This window comes from Salvelinus fontinalis, chromosome 1 (assembly GCF_029448725.1).
Source record: "Salvelinus fontinalis isolate EN_2023a chromosome 1, ASM2944872v1, whole genome shotgun sequence".
NCBI lineage: Eukaryota > Metazoa > Chordata > Actinopteri > Salmoniformes > Salmonidae > Salvelinus > Salvelinus fontinalis.
In genome coordinates this window covers 91555810-91576565 of record NC_074665.1, presented here as the reverse complement: position 1 = coordinate 91576565, position 20756 = coordinate 91555810, and the positions used below count along the sequence as shown (strand labels likewise).

Genomic DNA, 20756 nt, shown 5'->3' with positions numbered 1-20756 from the left:
GACCTAGAACAAGCATCTCTGTTTTGTCCGAGTTTAAAAGTAGAACGTTTTCAGCCATCCACTTCCTTATGTCTGAAACACAGGCTGCTAGCGAGGGCAATTTTGGGGCTTCACCATGTTTCATTGAAATGTACAGCTGTGTGTCATCCGCATAGTAGTGAAAGATGAATGTACGTTGGTGTGCGAAAAGTGCAAATTAATCCCAGAACAACTGCAAAGGACTTAGTGAAGATGCTGGAGGAAAAAGTTCTAAAAGTATCAATATCCAAAGTAAAACAAGTCCTATGTCGACATAACCTGAAATGCCACTTAACAAGGAAGAAGCCACTGCTCCAAAACCTCCATAAAAAAGCGAGACTACGGTTTGAACCTGCACATAAGGACAAAGATTGTACTTTTTGGAGAAATGTCCTCTGGTTTGATGAAACTGTTTGGCCATAATGCCCATCATTATGTTTGGAGGAAAAAGGGGGAGGCTTGCAAGCCGAAGAACACCATCCCAACCGTGAAGCACGGGGGTAGCAGCATCATGTTGTGGGGGTGCTTTGCTGCAGGAGGGACTGGTGCACTTCACAAAATAGATGACTTCATGAGGAAGGAAAATTATGTGGATATGTTGAAGCAACATCTCAAGACTTCAGTCAAGAAGTTAAAGCTTGGTCGGAAATGGGTCTTCCAAATGGCAAATAACCCCAAGCATGCTTCCAAAGTTGTGGCAAAAAGGCTTAAGAACAACAAAGTCAAGGTATTGGAGTGGCCATCACAAAGCCCTGACCTCAATCCTATAGAACATTTTTGGGCAGAACTAAAAACGTTTGTGCGAGCAAGGAGTTCTACAAACCTGACTCAGTTACACCAACTCTGTCAGGAAGAATGGGCCAAAATTCACCCAACGTATTGTGGGAAGCTTGTGGAAGGCTACCTAATAGGTTAGACCCAAGTTAAACAATGTAAAGGCAATGCTACCAAATTCTCATTGAGTGTATGTAAACTTCTGACCCACTGGCAATGTGATGAAATAAATAAAAGCTGAAATAAATCATTCTCTCACATATTAATCTGACATTTCATATTCTTTAAGTAAAGTGGTGATCCTAACTGACCTAAGACAGGGAATTTTTGAGAATTGAGAATTGAGAATTGTGAACTGAGTTTAAATGTATTTGGCTAAGGTGTATGTAAACTTCCGACTTCAACTGTATATGATGTCTTGTGGAATGGTTTTGAAACTAGGTTGTTGAGCTGTCATTACCGTTGTCTTCAAACTCATCTGATCTGAACAAGGTCTTTTGTAACACTCTTTTGTAACGCTGTTAAAATACATTGCAAAATGTATTTATAAAATAGTTTTATAACACCAGCCAATGAATCAATTATTTCCATCTTTGTAAATAATGGGGGGTGACTATACCAAAATCACCAAAAGTTGATTATCATCAATGCCAATCTAGCATTTTAATATTTTATAATGTGTTGCTTTACTCTGTAAGCAGTCAATGGACAAGGTAAGACAGCAACCCATGCTTTGGTTTTGTTCACCCGTAATTTAGGTGAAATATCCTTTTTAGTGGTCCTGTGGGCTCCGTGTGCAGTATGATGATACACAGAGAACTAACGATGTCAGTACATGGGACGTTGTGATGTCTGGGGAAAGGTAGCACTGCCACTACCCCCGCTTTCCATTTTTTTCTTGTAACAATAAATATGCTTACTTCCTTTGTCATCCAAGAGCTGATGAACCTCATCTCTATGTGGAAGGACTTGTTGTACAATAGTAGGATAAGCCCAATGTTCTGTTCTCCTGGTGTGGCTGCCCAAGGCTAAGATATACTGTAAGTACCCTCTTCTCAATATGAGGCTTACTGTGGCCCACTCGCGCCGGGGTCTGGTCTTCTCGGATCTGGTTGTTTGGGAATGCAGCCCAAAGCGGGTTGTAAGCTCCATCTCAGACTAAATACAGGCATTAGACCGATAGTCGACAAGTACCGTAAGGGAAAGTTGAAAAGAACTTTGAAGAGAGAGTTCAAGAGCCCACACTGGTGTTAACACCATTTAGATGTAATGTGCCTTTCTCAAGGGCACAACGGCAGTATGAATTATATTGGATACTGAAGCCGGTAACCCTCTGGCTGAAAGATTTTACAGCAGGCATCTCAGGGGTTGGAAACGTTCCGCCTCTCTAACCTCGAGGCTACCACCACACTATCTTGACAGTGCTGATATCCATGAAAGCTCTAACAGGAGCAGACCATTGCACCAACAACTGATCTTGAGGCAGGAACTCAACAGACTCCACACGCAGCTCTTGGCTCCGGACCCTCTCTTACTGGCAGGATGGCAGCTCCTCTCTCCGTAGGCAGACATGAGCCTCTCCCAGGGCCCGTGCATTACACCCAACAGAGGGTCAAGGAGCGTGGCCAGTGGGATAGTAAAATGGAGTTCATTCTAACTGTGGCTGGTGCTATTATTGGACTTGGAAATATATGGAGGTTTCCATATCTTTGTTACAAGAATGGTGGGGGTGAGTCAACAATGTCTCCTCTTTGCTTGTTGGTGAAATATGTGCATACATTTGTGTACCTCTGAGGCTGCGTTTACACAGGCATCCCAATTCGGATCATAATTTTCACTAATTGGTCTTTTAACCAATCAGATCAGCTCTTAAAAAGATCTGAATTGTGCTTGTGTAAACGCAGCCATAGAAGAGTGTTCTGTTTATGATGGAGGAGTTTGATCTCTTTTCAGTTCGGTTCCTTTTAATATTCTTTAGAACATCCTAAACCTTCTTTAGGACTTCCAAAATATATTTATGGGTCAGTTTAATACTGGAACCCTTGCACAATTTACAATTTCTCAAATAAGTTGTATTTGCTTGATTTACAACTGCACAGGACCAATAAAACTAATCTAAACTGAAATTGAGATGTTTCACTTCAGTCAGAAAGGTTTCCCAAAAGCATCTTAATAAGACTAAGTTCATTACATGAATTGCCTGACACCCACAAGTACTGGTTACATTTTGGACAGGACAGGAACATGGTCCTTTCAAGCACTTATCAAGAGGACATCCTTGGTCATCCCTATCACTGATGATCTGGCAGACTCACTAAACACATGTTTTGTTTGTAAATGATGTCTGAGTGTTGGAGTGTGCGCCTGGCTGTCCATACATTTTAAAAACAAGACAAGGGTGCCGTCTGGATTGCTCAAAATAAAGAATTTGAATACTTAAGTATATTTTAGCAATTGCATTTACTTTTGATACTTATGTATATTTAAAAATCAAATACTTTTAGTATTTTACTCAAGCGGTTGTAACGATGTACACTGAGAGTCGGAAAGCAAATTCAGGGAGTGAATACATTTAATAAATAATAAATAACTAATAAATACATGAACAAAACAAGAAACACAAACAGTGCACAGACATGAAACAGAAACAATGACGACTGGGGAAGAAACCAAAGGGAGTGACATAAAGGGCAGGTAAACAAGGTGGTGATGGAGTCCAGGTGAGTGTCATAAGGTACAAATGCGCGTAACGCTGTTTGTACACCATGAACGAGCAACCTGGTGACCTAGAGGCCGGAGAGGGAGCACACATGACAGTGGTATTTTACTGGGAGACTTTCACTTTTACTTTAGTCATTTTCTATTAAAGTATATTTACTTTTACTCAAGTATGACAATTAAGTACTTTTTTCCACCACTGAGAACAGCTAAGTACGTTATAGATGTTTTGTTGCCCTCCCGAATCAATTTATAAACAGAAGATCTCCGCTAAACATAGCGAAACATGGTTTATCATTATCTCTTTGACCGGCAATAACTTCAGAACAAAGTTGACTACAAATACAACATTGCCAATTTCTTTGATACAAACAAGTGACGTATAAAAAGATGCTGCAAATGAAAACCTAGATGACTACATTAAAATATAAACAGTAGGCTATAGGCCAATTTCAAACATATTGAAATACATTTCATGTTCAATCAATTGAGTTGTATTTGCTTCTTGTAGTCTTCCATGACGTGAAGCCCATAGTGCGCAATGATGAATAAGCCGCCTTAATATTTGCAGCCTTAGGTGGAAAAAAATCACTAGAAGCTGATCCCTCTTCAGAATTGTGAAATAATTTATTATGTTAAGGAAAGATTTACATGGAGAAAGCTGACCCAAGAGCAGTGCTCCCTTCATTTCGATCCCATCAGTATCGACACTTGCCTGGAAACCCGACATTGACTTGCATTGAATTCTACGTGGGACAGAAAGGAGCGTTTGGATGAGGAAAGTTTCCTCTCATGACTTCCTCAAGCCAGAATGTTAAATAAAATTATATTTTAACTTATAGTACCAGTCAAATGTTTGGACACACCGACTCATTCCAGGGACTTTCTTTATTTGTACTATTTTCTACATTGACAAGACACCTGTTCTTGCGATAATATAGACTTGGTCTTTTACCAAACAGGGCTATCTTTTGTATACCACCCCTACCTTTTCACAACACAACTGATTGGCTCAAACGCATTAAGAAGGACAGAAATTCCACACATCAACTTTTAACAATGCACTCCTGTTAATTGAAAAGCATTCCAGGTGACTACCTCATGAAGCTGGTTGAGAGAATGCCAAGAGTGTGCAAAGCTGTCATCAAGGCAAAGGGTGGCTACTTTTAAGAATCTCAAATATATAACATATTTTGATTTGTTTAACACCTTTTTGGTTACTACGTGATTCCTTATGTGTTATTTCATCATTTTGAATTCTTCACTTTTATTCTGGTACTGTATGTGGAGGATTTATGTTTTTTGAAAGTTACATATCTTGAAAACTTCATTGCTGACAAGCAAAACATTTTGGGACTATACCAACTTTACGGACCTTACACACTGCCTTCCCCGGGACATCTTCCTGCAGGCTTGGGAGAAGTCTTGGATCCCTCAGCCATTCCCGTGAAGTACCTGGACTTCAACAATGCCCACACTATGTCTCTCCCTTTGCATCGACCTTACGGTTGCACCATTGACCTTCTTCCGGGCACTACATCACCTCAGGGGCAGTTTTAGTCCCTGTCGGGTCCGGAGACCAAGTCTATGGAGGAGTACATTGAGGCCTCTCTCGCTGCAGGGAGTGTTTGTCCATCTGCCTCTCCCGCCGGCGCAGGGTTCTTTTTTGTGGAGATGAAGGACAAAACCATGTGCCTGTGTATCAACTACTGGGGCCTTAATGACATCACGGTTAAAAAACGCTACCCTCTACCACTCATCTCCTGGGCTTTCAAACCTCTTCAGGGAGCGACCATCTTCTCTTAGTTGGACCTTCGGAATGCCTACCATCTGGTTCGGATACGGGAAGGAGAAGAGTGGATGACAGCTTTTAACACGGTTAGCGGGCACTATGTGTACTTGGTTATGCCATTCAGACCAACGCTGTGTTCCGGGCCGTGGTCAACAATGTGCTCTGGGACATGTGAACCTGTTCGTGTTTGTCTACCTCGACGACATCCTTGTCTTTTCCCATTCAGCTCAAGAGCACGTCCGACAGGTCCTTCAGTCCCTCCTGGAGAACCAGCTTTTCATTAAAGTGAAGAAATGGGAATTCCATCGCTCCACCATCTCCTTCCTAGAATAAGTCATCGCTGTAGAACATATACAGATGGATCTAGACAAGGTGAGAGTGAAGGTGAATTGGCCTCAAACTACATCTGGAGTGCAGCTGCAATGTTTCCTGGGATTTGCTAACTTCTACCGCCGCTTCAGGTTACAGCACCCTGGCATCCCCCCTCTCAGCACTCACCACGCCCAAGGTTCCATTCATGAGGTCTCCAGCAGTTTACCGGGCATTCTCAAACCTCAAATATCGATTCACTGCAGCCCTCATCATAATCCATCTGGACCCTTTCCGTCAGTTTGTGGTGGAGATCAACGTCTCGGATGTCGGAGTGTGGACCATCCTGTCCCAGCGTTCTGCCCAGGACCAAAAGCTGCACCCCTGCGCTTTTCTCTCCCATCGTCTTACCCCTGCTGAGAAGAACTATGATGTGGGAAATCGAGAACTCCTCGCCGTCAAGATGGAGTTGGAGGAGTGGAGGCACTGGTTGGAGTGGGTAGATTTTTGTCCCGGACTCTGCCCGTTCCCCGGATTGGGCATATTCCTCAAGACTGACCCGACATCCAGGCTCCTGTTGGTTCCTGACTTTCATTTGACAATGCTTTGGGTGGGCTTCTATGATGCCTGATGTCTCCGCATTCGTCGCCACATACACTGTGTGTGCACGAAATAAGACTCTGCTGCAAGCTCTGGCTGGCCTTCTTCAACTACTCCCTGTTGCTCACCGCAACACGTGATGGCAACCCCACAATCCTGACGGTGGATAGATTTTCTAAAGCCGCCCATTTCATTCCCCTTTCCCAAGTTACCCTCAGCCAAGAAGACTGTTCAGCACATGGTGTAGCACGTTTTCCGAATCCATGGATCGTGGTTCTCGTTCCGGTTCTGGAAGGCGTTCTGTACCCTCATTGGGTCGTCAGCCATTCTGTACTCTGGTTTTCACCCCTAATCTAACGGCCAGTCGACGCAAGCCAATCAGAACCTGGAGACGGCTCTTCATTGCCTCGTCTCCGCCACCCCACCACCTGAAGCCAGATACTTGTGTGGGTGGAATATGCCTGTAACACCCTTCCCTGCTCGGCCACTGGTCTCTCCACCTTGGAGTGTCCTTTGGGATATCAGCCACCGCTCTTCCCTGAGCAAGAAGTCAGCATATCCTCTTCCCAGATGTTGGTCCCCCGCTGTCGCTGTACCTGGAAGAGAGCCTGGGCTGCTCTTCTGAAGACCACATCCAGGTATCGTAGACAGGCAGATCTCCACCGGACCCCTGCGCCACGTTTGGGCAGAGGGTATGGCTTTCCACTGAGGACTTGCCCATCCGGGTGGAGTCCCGTAAACTTTCTCCACATTTCATTGGCCCTTTACCCATCTCTAAAATCCTTAGCCCCTCTGCTGTTCGTTGTCTGTTGCCCCGCACACTCCGTGTACATCCCACTTTATGTGTCTAGGATTAAGCCTCTGTCTCACAGCCCTTTGTCTCCTGTTTCCTGCCTGCCTCTATTGTAGGTGAATTCTTTCCAATAAACCTAACCTGTCACACTGGCCCCCAAAAGTCAACTAATGGTTAAAGTGAACAGAGGCCTACTTTTTGTGATTCCTGCCTGTTCTGCAGGTGCCTTCTTCATCCCATATATCCTGTACCTGGTGACCTGTGGCATCCCTCTGTTCATCTTGGAGACGGCTCTTGGACAGTACACCAGCCAGGGGGGCATCACCTGCTGGCGGAAGATCTGCCCGCTGTTTGAAGGTGAGGATCATTGAATTACATAGTGATCTCTGTGTTGAGTATAGCTGTACAGCAGTGATGTTCGGTGTCGTTTAATATGAGGGAGGACAATATTGTTTTATGAGCATGGTCTTATTTCTATTACAGCATATTGGATGACTGTCATTCGTCATTCATATTCCATTCACCCTGTTCAATGTAACATCGATAGGTTTAGGCTACTACATGATAGTTACATTTTAACTATAGCCATCGTGAGGTTGCTTCTGGACTTCAGTGCACTGCACATTAACTGTCTGTGACAAGCAAAACCTTCATATCATGATGCTAACCGCTACACACAGCCTACATCTTTGTCACCTCAAAGTCAACTAGAACTACTAGAACTGATGCGTTAGTTAACCTGCTACAGTCATGAAGTACAATGTACAATCAGAAAGCAGTTTAGCAGTTACACAGGCGGGCCCCGGTCCAATAAATTAATAAAACCAAAATAATACCTTTACTTGGAAGAGTTCCAATGTTGGAAAGCCACGGCCAACTAGGTAACATAGCATCCCTCTCTGTTTGAGCAGGATGTTTGAGTATGCTAAACAAGCTAGCTGCATTCGCTAGCTAAGTGAAAGTGAAAACAATACAATACAATATATATCTCTCTCTCTCTGTATCTCTCTATCTTGCTTCTCCTTCATTTTTTAATGAATTAATTTGTTTAAAACTGTTAAAATATTGTCTTTCTCTCTCTTTAAGTCAACTGCTCACCACATGTTATGCACTGCAGTGCTAGCTGGCTGTAGCTTATGTTTTCATTACTAGATTCGTTCTCTGATCCTTTGGGTGGATCAACATGTCAGTTCATGCTGATAGTTTGGAGGACGTCCTCTAGAAGTTGTCATAATTACTGTGTAAGTCTATGGAAGGGGTTGAGAACCATAAGCCTCCTATGTTTCGTATTGAAATAAATGTAACAAGAGGAAGATGGAAACTAGCTGTTCTCCAGCTACACCACGGTGCAACCCTACTGAGTGCTGTTGAGTCTACTGTAAACGTTCATTACAAAACATTGTGTCAATCAGTTATTTGGTGACATTTGAATATATTTAGTATGATCTAATCAAAAAATTGGAATTTACTAAGGAGGATGGTCCTCCCCTTCCTCCTCTAAGGAGCCCCCACTTCTGTACAGTTCTGTGCACAAGGGTACATTGTTATTGTGACAAACTCTCTCACGGAGTGAGCTTTTATCATCGCTTCACACATATCTTATCTGTCAGATGTCTTAATGCAGATGTTGTCTAGCCTGGTCTAAAGATTATGCTAGCTACATCAGATTGTAAAGTTGTAACGTTGGTGAAGTAAAATAAATCACACTGCAATGAAAACTTTCAGTTCTTCTTTAAAGGCAACACTTCACTTTATAAGCCCAAGGAAGGGTGTTCCTTAACCGTGCTGAGACACATTTATTCATTTCTATATGAGTCCTGCAAAACAAACAAGTGGTGAGTGATCTTAATGAATGTGCAGAAACATAGGGCCCCATTCATTTTCCAAAATATATCCTTTTAGGTTTTATGAGCATGCTGCTATGCTTCTGTTCTTGCCTTCATCAGGATTGGGCTACGCCGCCCAGGTGATCACTATATATGGATGTATGACCTACATTGTGATCCTGGCCTGGGCTTTCCACTACCTGTTTTCATCCTTCTCTGTTGACCTGCCATGGGCCAACTGTAATCATGACTGGAACACAGGTATTTACAATATTGGTCGCTGAAATGAAACTTTGTAGCAGTTTTATCAAATAGTACATTGGAGGCTACTGGGTTACAATAATCCCTTCAGGAGCTGCTACCTCTATAGCTTAGTTACAGTTGAAGTCGGAAGTTTACATACACCTTAGCCAAATACATTTAAACTCAGTTTTTCACTATTCCTGATATTTAATCCTAGTAAAAAAATCCCTGTTTTAGGTCCATTAGGATCAGCACTTTATTTTCAGAATGTGAAATGTCAGAATAATAGTAGAGAGAATTATTTATTTCAACTTTTATTTCTTTCATCACATTCCCTGTGGGTGAGAAGTTTACATACACTCAGTTAGTATTTGGTAGCATTGCTTTCAAATTGCTTAACTTGGGTCAAACATTTCAGGTAGCTTCCCACAATGAGTTGGGTGAATTTGGGCACATTCCTCCTGACAGAGCTGGTGTAACTGAGTCGGGTTTGTAGGCCTCCTTGCTCGCAAACGCTTTTTCAGATCTGCCCACACATTTTATATTGGATTGAGGTCATGGCTTTGTGATGGCCACTCCAATACCTTGACTTTGTTGTCCTTAAGCCAATTTGCCACAACTTTGAAAGTATGCTTGGGGTCATTGTCCATTTGGGAGACCCATTTGCGACCAAGCTTCAACTTCCTGACTGATGTCTTGAGATGTTGCTTCAATATATCCACATCATTTTCCACCCTCATGATGCCATCTAATTTGTGAAGTGCACCAGTCCCTCGAGCAGCAAAAGAAAAACACACCATGATAGTGCCACCCCCGTGCTTCACGGTTGGGATGGTGTTCTTCGGCTTGCAAGTCTCCCCCTTTTTCCTCCAAACATAACAATGGTCATTATGGTCAAACAGTTCTATTTTTGTTTCATCAGACATTTCCCCAAAATGTACAATCTTTGTCCCCATGTGCAGTTGCAAACCATAGTCTGGCTTTTTTATGGCGGTTTGTAGCAATGGCTTCTTCCTTGCTCTGTCGCGTCATTGTTTTTAATCAGTCCCACCAGTTACCTTCACTCTCTTGGGCACAATGGTGGACATCTTCAAGCAAGTGGGGACAGCAGACTGGGATTGAGAGAGATTGAAATTGTCCATAAACACTCAAGCCAGTTGGTCTGTGCATGCTCTGAGGACACGGCTAGGGATGTCGTCTGGGCCGGCATCCTTGCGAGGTTTAACACGCTTAAATGTCTTATTCACTTCGGCCGTGGAGAAAGAGAGCTCACAGTCCTCGAGAGCGGCCCGGGTCGTCCTCGAGCGAAGAAGGTGCTTAGCTTGTCCGGGAGTAAGACGTCGGTGTCAGCAATTTGGCTGGCTTTCCCTTTATAATCTGTGATTGCCTGGAGTCCATGACACATACAGTGCGTCCCGTTGAATTGCGTCTCCACTTTGTCTCTGTACTTACGTGTTGCCTGTTTGATTGCCTTACGGAGGGCATGCATGGACTGTCTATATTCAATGAGATAGATTAAATTCTCACGAACTGAAGGTTACCCGGTACCGGTTTTTGACTGTCTGTTTTGCCATTTATGAATATGTTATTCAAGGCCAAAATCTACATTTCATAAAATAACTTTCAAATATATTTTTTCATACCTACGGGGTTCATACAATTCAAAATCAAATATCTAAATGATCCATGGTATGACCATCTTAAAAAACAATTCCATATGTTAGCTTAGTAGCACCCTCTCCCCTTTTTTGGAGGTTAGAACCTGCTTCAACTAAGCTTCCATATAGTTCAGATCCTTGCCTCACATTTGGTACCAAGCTGTCAACTTTTAACTTGCTACAAATAGACTTCAATGTATTTCAGATGCTTGTGTCATATTTGGTACCAATAATGTAACCAGCAATTGGACTGTTCCCCTCCTGAATACGTCATCTTCAGTTGTAGTGTCACGTTCCTGACCTGTTTTCTCTTGTTTTGTATGTCTTTATTGGTCAGGGCGTGAGTGTTGGGTGGGTAGTCTATGTTTTGTATTTCTAGGTTGGTTTTTGTGTTCGGCCTGGTATGATTCTCAATTAGAGACAGGTGTGTATCGTTTGTCTCTAATTGAGAGTCATACTAAGGCAGCCAGGGTTTCACTGGGGTTTTGTGGGTGTTTGTTCCTGTGTCCACACATGGACGGTTGAAGGTTAGTCACGTTTGTTGTTTTGTAGTTTTGTAGTGTCTTGTTTGCTGTTTTCATTAAAAGATGGCTTATTTCCCTCAATCCGCATCTTGGTCCTATCCATGCTCCTCCTCGTTTGAGGAGGAGAACAACATTGACTGCCTTTACAGAAACACCCACCACAACAGGACCAAGCGGATTGAGGAGAGAGAAAAGGAACTAAAGCAATGGAGAGAAGAGGAATGGAGTTGGGAACAAATATTCAACGGAGAAGGACCCTGGGCTAAGGTTGGAGAGAATCGCCGCTCTCGGGAGGAGAGGAAGGCAGCCACAGCCCAGGAGCGCTGGTATGAGGAGGCAGCACATAGGAGAGGCTGGAAGCCCGAGAGGCTCACCCCAAAATTTCTTGGGGGGTGGCTAAAGGGGAGTGTGGCGAAGCCGGGTTGGATACCTGAGCCAACTCCCCGGGCTTGCCGTGGAGTAAGAGGGCGTCGTACTGGTCAGACACCGTGTTATGCGGTAAAGCGCACGGTGTCCCCAGTACGCGTGCTTAGCCCAGTGCGGGCTATTCCACCTTGCCGCACTGGGAGGGCTAGGTTGGGCATCGAGCCGAGTGCCATGAAGCCGGCCCAACGTATCTGGTCTCCAGTACGTCTCCTCGGGCCGGCGTACATGGTACCAGCCTTGCAGGTGGTGTCCCCGGTTCGCCTGCATAGCCCAGTGCGGGCTATTCCACCTCGCCGCACTGGCAGGGTTACGGGGACCATTCAACCTGGTAAGGTTGGGGAGGCTCGGTGCTCAAGAGCACGTGTCCTCCTTCACGGTCCGGTATATCCGGCGCCACCTTCCCACCCCAGCTCAGTACCACCAGTGCCTACACCACGCACCAGGCTTCCAGTGCATCTCCAGAGCCCTGTTCCTCTTCCACGCACTCTCCCTATGGTGCGTGTCTCCAGCCCGGTACCTCCAGTTCCGGTACCACGCACCAGGCCTAGAGTGCGCCACGAGAGTCCAGTGTGCCCAGTTCCTGTTCCCCGCACTCGCCCTGAGGTGCGTGCCCTCAGCCCGGTACCTCCAGTTCCGGTACCACGCACCAGGCCTATAGTGCGTCTCAGTCAGCCAGAGCCGTCCTGCCATGACCAGCCAGAGCCGTCCTGCCATGACCAGCCAGAGCCGTCCTGCCATGACCAGCCGGAGCCGTCCTGCCATGACCAGCCGGAGCCGTCCAGCCAGGACCTGCCGGAGCCGTCCAGCCAGGACCTGCCGGAGCCGTCCAGCCAGGACCTGCCGGAGCCGTCCAGCCAGGACCTGCCGGAGCCGTCCAGCCAGGACCTGCCGGAGCCGTCCAGCCCGGACCTGCCGGAGTCCCTCAGCCCGGACCTGCCGGAGTCCCTCAGCCCGGACCTGCCGGAGTCCCTCAGCCCGGACCTGCCGGAGTCCCTCAGCCCGGACCTGCCGGAGTCCCTCAGCCCGGACCTGCCGGAGTCCCTCAGCCCGGACCTGCCGGAGTCCCTCAGCCAGGACCTGCCGGAGTCCCTCAGCCAGGACCTGCCGGAGTCCCTCAGCCAGGACCTGCCGGAGTCCCTCAGCCAGGACCTGCCGGAGTCCCTCAGCCAGGACCTGCCGGAGTCCCTCAGCCAGGACCTGCCGGAGTCCCTCAGCCAGGACCTGCCGGAGTCCCTCAGCCAGGACCTGCCGGAGTCCCTCAGCCAGGACCTGCCGGAGTCCCTCAGCCAGGACCTGCCGGAGTCCCTCAGCCAGGACCTGCCGCCCCTTATCCCGGTGCCGCCCCTTATCCCGGTGCCGCCCCTTATCCCGGTGCTTCCCCTTCATTTAGGTGGTGTTAGTGGGAGGGTGGTCATTGGGAGGGGGATAAAGAAGCGGGGATTGATTATGGTGGGGTGGGGACCTCGTCCTCAGCCTGAGCCACCACCGTGGACAGACGCCCACCCAGACCCTCCCCTAGACTTTGTGCTGGTGCGCCCGGAGTTCCCACCTTAAGGGGGGGGTTCTGTCACGTTCCTGACCTGTTTTCTCTTGTTTTGTATGTCTTTATTGGTCAGGGCGTGAGTGTTGGGTGGGTAGTCTATGTTTTGTATTTCTAGGTTGGTTTTTGTGTTCGGCCTGGTATGATTCTCAATTAGAGACAGGTGTGTATCGTTTGTCTCTAATTGAGAGTCATACTAAGGCAGCCAGGGTTTCACTGGGGTTTTGTGGGTGTTTGTTCCTGTGTCCACACATGGACGGTTGAAGGTTAGTCACGTTTGTTGTTTTGTAGTTTTGTAGTGTCTTGTTTGCTGTTTTCATTAAAAGATGGCTTATTTCCCTCAATCCGCATCTTGGTCCTATCCATGCTCCTCCTCGTTTGAGGAGGAGAACAACATTGACTGCCTTTACATGTAGAGTTTTGGCAGTAAGTAAATCTCTAATAATGCTGTGTTTTTAACCATTACATCTTTCATGATTAGATTCTTTCCTCAAATTAATCAGATAGTCTTATTTTCTTTTTTAAGGGTACTGTAAGGGTACTTGAAATAATTATTCTAAGTGCATACAATATATTACAATAGGCTACAATATATTTGTATCAGATACATTTTATTTTGGTGACAAAATGTTTTGCAGTGTCTACCTTTTCTCCTCACAGGCGGCGAGTGCTGCGGATATCGGATGGAATAGAATCACTTGGAGGGATTAGATGGGAGCTGGCTCTGTGCCTTCTGCTGTCCTGGGCCATCTGCTACTTCTGTATCTGGAAAGGAGTGAGGTCTACAGGAAAGGTGAGACTGAACACATGCATCATTCCATTCTCAATCAATCTTTAAATCAAAGGTAAAAATAAGAAGAAAATCAACAACAACAAAACACAGAGGTGGAATATTTGCTGTAGCTGTACCCTACTTGGTGAGATGTATGGGTTCATAGTTGGTACCAGGTTAGCGTTTTTCATCATGTATCTTGTCCTGGACGCAGCTCTACAGAGTGGACACTAGCAAGCACAGCCACAAGTCATCAAATTTTAAACCAAACCTAACCTTAACCACACTGCTAACCCTAACCTTAAATCTTTGACTTTTTTGACTTTGCAGCTGGCTTATCTAAGGTGAAATCACTCAGTTCTGCCTCCAGGACAAGACTCACGAAAATAAACATCAACCTGATGGTTGTTACGGCAATAGTTGCTAGTTGGTATGGTAATACCTGCTAGATGGTGTGAAGGAAATTTTACTTTGAGCATCTTGTCTTTGGTGTCATAAAGTATCCTTGTTTCCTACCTGTGACCGGTAAAGACATGGGGGGCGTCATTACCTCCTCCTTTAGACTATTTGGCAGAACGCCCAGAAGATGTTCTTTAAGTTAAGATATGAGACGGTGCCAGACACTTGCCGGAACCAATCCTATGAACTGTGCCTATGTAACATGTCTGTAACCAGTATATAAGGGAACTAAACTGGACTGCCCCGTGAGAGCTCCTGACTGATGTTCACTATGGTGCATCAAGTTTGTTGGAACCTCTCCAGCATGCTGACAATAAACAATGATTAATTTAAGATTGACAGTCTTTTCTGTGTAAGCATTTCCACAACATTGGTATCTTAATAGATACTAGTTTGTCTGGTAATATATGCTAGTTGGTATGGCCATACATGCTAGTTGGTACGGTAATACCTGCTAGTTGGCATGGTAATACCTGCTAGTTGGTACGGTAATACTTGCTAGTTGGTACGGTAATTCCTCCTACTTGGTATGGTATTACATGCTAGTTGCAATGGTAATACATGCTATTTGGTATACCTGCTAGTTGGTATGGTATTACCTGCTAGTTGGTACGGTAATACCTGCTAGTTGGTACGATAATAACTGCTAGCTGGTACGGTAATACCTGCTAGCTGGTACGGTAATACCTGCTAGTTGGTACGATAATAACTGCTAGTTTGTACGGTAATACCTGCTAGTTGGTACGGTAATACCTGCTCGCTGGTATGGTGTTACCAGCTAGTTGCTATGGTAATATATGCTAGTTGCTATCGTAATACCGGTAATGTCTATAATGTGTTGTTCTGTATTATACCTGTACTATTTATTCCAAGGCAGCGTGCTTCACGGCAACCTTCCCCTATGTCATGCTACTGGTGCTATTCGTCCGAGGAGTGACCCTACCTGGAGCTATAGATGGCATGTTCTACTACATGTATCCCAATGCTACAAGGCTTGCTGATCCACAGGTATTATGTGTAGTGTAAATTTATGAGCCAGTTTCCCGGACACAGATACAGCATCGGCTGGGACTAAAAAACATTTTAAATTGATCCTTTCCATTGCATATCCTTCAGGAGTATGCTCAATCAGTGTCCAGGAAACCTGCCCTCTAAGTCCTTCTCCAATCTTACCACATCTTACCGGAATTGATTTCTGTTTTGATTATTGAATGTTCCGTTTATGACTTGAGTTGAACTCTTATTTGTGTTCAATAAGGTTTGGATGGATGCAGGAACCCAGGTTTTTTTTTCTTACGCCATATGCCTGGGATACCTGACTTCTCTTGGAAGCTACAACAAATACAACAACGACTGTTACAAGTGAGTCTTCAGTTTTAGGGTATAGGTTTGATTTAGAATAGACAGTATTCATTTGTCACAGTGAAGATCTTGCATAGTTTGCTCATTCCGTGGTGCTAACTGGTCTGAAGATGGAAAAAATGCACACCTGTCACGATTGTCTACTTCTTCCTCCTCCTCAGACGAGGAGAGGCGAGAAGGATCAGAGGACCAATATGCAGCGTGGTAATTTGACATAATGATTTATTAACTGAAGTCAAAGACGAACACGAAAAACACTTGGAAAATTACAAAACAACAAACGAACGTAGACTGACCTAAAACATGTGAACTTACATATAACGAAGAACGCACGAACAGGTACACGACTACAAACAAACGATACAGTCCCGTGTGGTAAATTATACGGGCACAGGAGACAACCACCCACAACAAACAATGTGAAACAACCTCCCTATATATGGTTCTCAATCAGAGGAAAACGTAAAACACCTGCCTCTGATTGAGAGCCATACAAGGTCAATTTAACCTGACACTTAACATAGAACAAACACAGACTGCCCACCCAGCTCACGTCCTGACCCACTAAACACAACTATACAAAAGGAAAACAAGGTCAGGAACGTGACAACACCTGGTTAAGCATGGAGGAACACTTAGAAAGGGAAACCCACACTGGCTTGGCTTGCTCGGATGGATCGGATGCAGTACATTCAATCCCTTAAATGCATAGTTATCTCATTCAGCTACGCCTAGAAGAGTCATGGCACGACATGCCCTGACAAGGCATTACCTCGGGCTAAATGTTAATCCCCTAAATTTTAATCTTTTTAGACCACCAATTACAATAGTGTGTACAAGAGGATTGAGACCGAATATGAAATAGTATTCAAACCTAAAATGAATGAGAATAGAGAACTAATACAGTGCATTCGGAAAGTATTTAGACCCCTTGACTTTTTCCACACTTTGTTACCTTATAGCGTTATTCTAAAATGGATTAAAATACAAATCCCTCGTCAATCTACACACAATACCCCATACTGACATATAATTTAAAAAAAAATGAAATAGTGCATTTACAAAAGTATTCACACATTTTACTCTTGTTGAAGCACCTTTGGCAGCCATTATAGGCTTGAGTCTTCTTGGATATGATGCCACCAGCTTGGGACACATATACAGTATTTGGGGAGTTTCTCCCATTCTCCTTTGCAGATCCTCTCAAGCTCAGGTTGGATGGGGAGTGTCGCTGCACAGCTATTTTCAGGTCTCTCCAGAGATGTTCAATCTGGTTAAAGTCCAAGCTCTGGCTGGGCCACTAAAGGACATTCAGAGACTTGCCCCGAAGCCACTCCTCCAGTGTCTTGGCAGTGTGCTTAGGGTTGTTGTCCTGTTGGAAGGTGAACCTTCGCCCCAGTCTGAGGTCCTGAGCACTCTGAAGCAGGTTTTCATCAAGGATCTCTCTGTACTTTGTTCCGTTCATCTTTCCCTCGATCATGATTAGTCTCCTAGGACTTGCCGCTGAAAAACATCCCCACAACATGAAGCTGCACTTCCATGCTTCACCGTAGGGATGGTGCAAGGTTTCCTCTAGACGTGATGCTTGGCATTCAGGCCAAAGAGTTCAAACTTGGTTTCATCAGACCAGAGCATCTTGTCCTTTAGGTGCCTTTTGGCAAACTCCAAGTGGGCTGTCATGTGCCTTTTACTGAGGAGTGGCTTCCGTCTGGTGATTCGAACATTGGTGGAGTGCTGCTGAGATGGTTGTTCTTCTGGAAGGTTCTCCCACCTCCACAGAGGAACTCTGGAGCTCTGTCAGAGTGACCATTGGGTTCTTGGTCACATCCCTGACCAAGACCTTTCTCCCCCGATTGCTCAGTTTGACCGGGCGGCCAGCTCTAGAAAGAGTGTTAGCGGTTCCAAACTTCTTCCATTTAAGAATGATGTAGGCCACTGTGTTCTTGGGGCCCTTCCATGCTGCAGAAATTGTTTGGTACCCTTCCCCAGATCTGTGCCTCGACACAATCCTGTCTCTGAGCTCTACGTACAATCCCTTCAACCTCATGGCTTGGTTTTTGCTTTGACATGCACGATCAGCTGTGGGACCTTACATAGACAGATGTGTTCCTTTCAAATCATGTCCAAACAATAGATTTTACCACATGTGGACTCCAATCAAGTTGTAGAAATATCTCAAGGATGATCAATGGAAACAGGATGCAACTGAACTCAATTTCGAGTCTCATTGCAGGGTCTGAATACTTATGTAAATAAGGTATTTCTGTTTGCAAAAATGTATAAAAACCTGTTTTTTGCTTTTTCATTATTTGGGATTGTGTGTAGATTGATGAGGAACATGTTTTATTTAATTTTAGAATAAGCCTGTAACATAACAAAATGCTGAAGAAGTCAAGGGCTCTGAATACTTCCCAAATGCACCGTATGTTGAAGACTGTTTTGTGCCTTGCAGAGACTCCTTCTACCTGTGCTTGTTGAACAGTGGGACCAGCTTCCTGTCTGGTTTTGCTATTTTTTCCATCCTGGGTTATATGGCTGGAGAACAGGGTGTGGACATCTCTATGGTAGCTGAGTCAGGTGAGTCTCTAATGCAGTGTAACGGAGGTACACGTAGAGTATTCTGTAATTTCTGTAACGTTTTGTTGCTGCTCTGCTGCAGGTCCTGGCCTGGTGTTCATAGTGTACCCGCAGGCAGTGTCCCTGCTCCCTTGTCCTCAGTTCTGGGCCGTGTGTTTCTTCACCATGATCATCCTGTTAGGATTGGACAGCCAGGTTAGAGCTCAACACCCACCACACCCTACACCTGGGTATCCTGCTGTGTTCTTCCCTGCACCTTACCCTCCCTCAACCTGGGTGTCCTGCTGAGTTCTTCCCTGCACCTTACCCTCCCTCAACCTGGGTGTCCTGCTGTGTTCTTCCCTGCATCTTACCCTCCCTCCACCTGGGTGTCCTGCTGTGTTCTTCCCTGTACCTTAACCTCCCTCCACCTGGGTGTCCTGCTGTGTTCTTCCCTGCACCTTACCCTCCCTCCACCTGGGTGTCCTGCTGTGTTCTTCCCTGTACCTTACCCTCCCTCCACCTGGGTGTCCTGCTGTGTTCTTCCATGTACCTTACCCTCCCTCCACCTGGGTGTCCTGCTGTGTTCTTCCCTGTACCTTACCCTCCCTTCACCTGGGTGTCCTGCTGTGTTCTTCCATATACCTTACCCTCCCTCCACCTGGGTGTCCTGCTGTGTTCTTCCATGTACCTGACCCTCTCATGTACACTGCCCTCTCTCTCTTCTGTCATGTTCCCCAGTTTGTCGGCCTTGAGAGCCTTATGACCTCGGTAACGGATGTCTACCCCAACGTCCTCAGAAAGGGCCAACGGAGGGAGTTACTGCTGCTGCTCATCTGCTGCTGCTGCTTCCTGGTCGGGCTCATCATGGTCACAGAGGTGAGAGGTCCCAGACACAGGTCACACATGTTCTCAAACAGTTTCTGCTGTGTGAACAGGTAGAGATGGGTCTCTGATATACTGTAAGAACACATATCGATAACATGGAGCGAGGTTTGAAAGTAGTTGTAATGAATGTCTATTTCTCTGCAGGGAGTCCTCTACATCATACAGCTGTTTGATCATTATGTATGCAGTGGTGCCACTCTGCTACTCCTCTCCATAGGCCAGTCTTTCAGTATTGGATATATGGTAAGAATGGGGAAATTGCATTTTGTAAATAGTAGTTCTTCCTTTAGTTCCTTCAACTATCCGTTCAACAAGAACACTGTTCATGAGAACCCCATATATGTCTCTGTCCAAGGTGCTGAACGTTTCTGTGACAACATTGAGGATATGATTGGCTACAGGCCCTCCTCTCTGGTGAAGTACTGTTGGCTATACATCACCCCTACTATGTGCACAGTGAGTTTAAGTCAAGTGCATTTTCATCATTATTTGACTTACATTTACGGAAACCATTTCACAATGCAGTTGCTTTCAAAACATGGTGCTTTTAATATCAAACAAGACAAGTGATATTACAAAACAACATATTTGGGACATCTTTTTCCTCTTCCAGGGAACCTTTGTGTTCTCGCTGCTGAAGTACAGCCCTCTGAAGTTCAACAACACCTATGTGTACCCGTGGTGGGCCTACGGGCTGGGCTGGTTCCTGGCTATGTCCTCCCTCTCTCTCATTCCCATCACCATGGTCTACAAACTGTACCGAGGACAAGGGACATTCTGGCAAGTCAGTGGCATTTGAGATTTCCTCTTGAATATTTAGCACTCGTATTGCATTAAATGCATGAATCCAATGAATTATGACATTTTGATCAATAAAGCTTGTCTATGAGTTTCTGAGCTATTCTGAGCTAGATTTTGAGGAAAACTTTTGCTTCTAATTGATTGTACGTATATTGATACCTCTTTGCTTCCCCAGCGCCTCCAGGCGATCTGTCGGCCAGCAGATGACCTTCCCAGGATCAGGGTTGGGGTGTAATGGATTACATGTAATCCGTTACAAGTAAAGGATTACAAAAGACCTGTAACTGTAATAATGTACTTGTAAAGGCAGTCATTGTTGTTCTCCCCCTTAGACGAGAAGGAGCATGGATAGGACCAAGATGCGGATTGAGGGAAATAAGCCATCTTTTAATGAAAAAACAGCAAACAAGACACTACAAACTACAAAACAACAAACGTGACTAACCTTCAACTGTCCTGTGAGGACACAGGAACAAACACCCACAAAACACCAGTGAAACCCTGGCTGCCTTTGTATGACTCTCAATTAGAGACAAACAATACACACCTGTCTCTAATTGAGAATCATACCAGGCCGAACACAAAACCCCACATAGAAATACAAAACATAGACAAACCCACCCAACTCACGCCCTGACCAACTAAAATGAATACAAAACAAAGGAAAACAGGTCAGGAACGTGACAGTACTGTTGCC

General features: G+C 45.2%; 1 protein-coding gene across 1 annotated transcript; it reads left to right on the top strand.

The window, feature by feature from the left end:
• The first annotated feature begins 2319 nt into the window (after positions 1 to 2319).
• Positions 2320 to 20294, top strand: LOC129861546 (sodium- and chloride-dependent GABA transporter 2-like). The gene is made up of 15 exons (XM_055932900.1): positions 2320 to 2521; positions 7227 to 7361; positions 8951 to 9091; positions 10937 to 11023; positions 13638 to 13647; positions 13882 to 14014; positions 15326 to 15460; positions 15711 to 15814; positions 18267 to 18391; positions 18474 to 18586; positions 19112 to 19249; positions 19403 to 19501; positions 19589 to 19714; positions 19872 to 20042; positions 20235 to 20294. Exons 1-15 carry the CDS (start codon positions 2335 to 2337, stop codon positions 20292 to 20294), a joined length of 1764 nt encoding a protein of 587 aa, XP_055788875.1. The 5' UTR covers positions 2320 to 2334.
• The last annotated feature ends 462 nt before the right edge of the window (positions 20295 to 20756 follow it).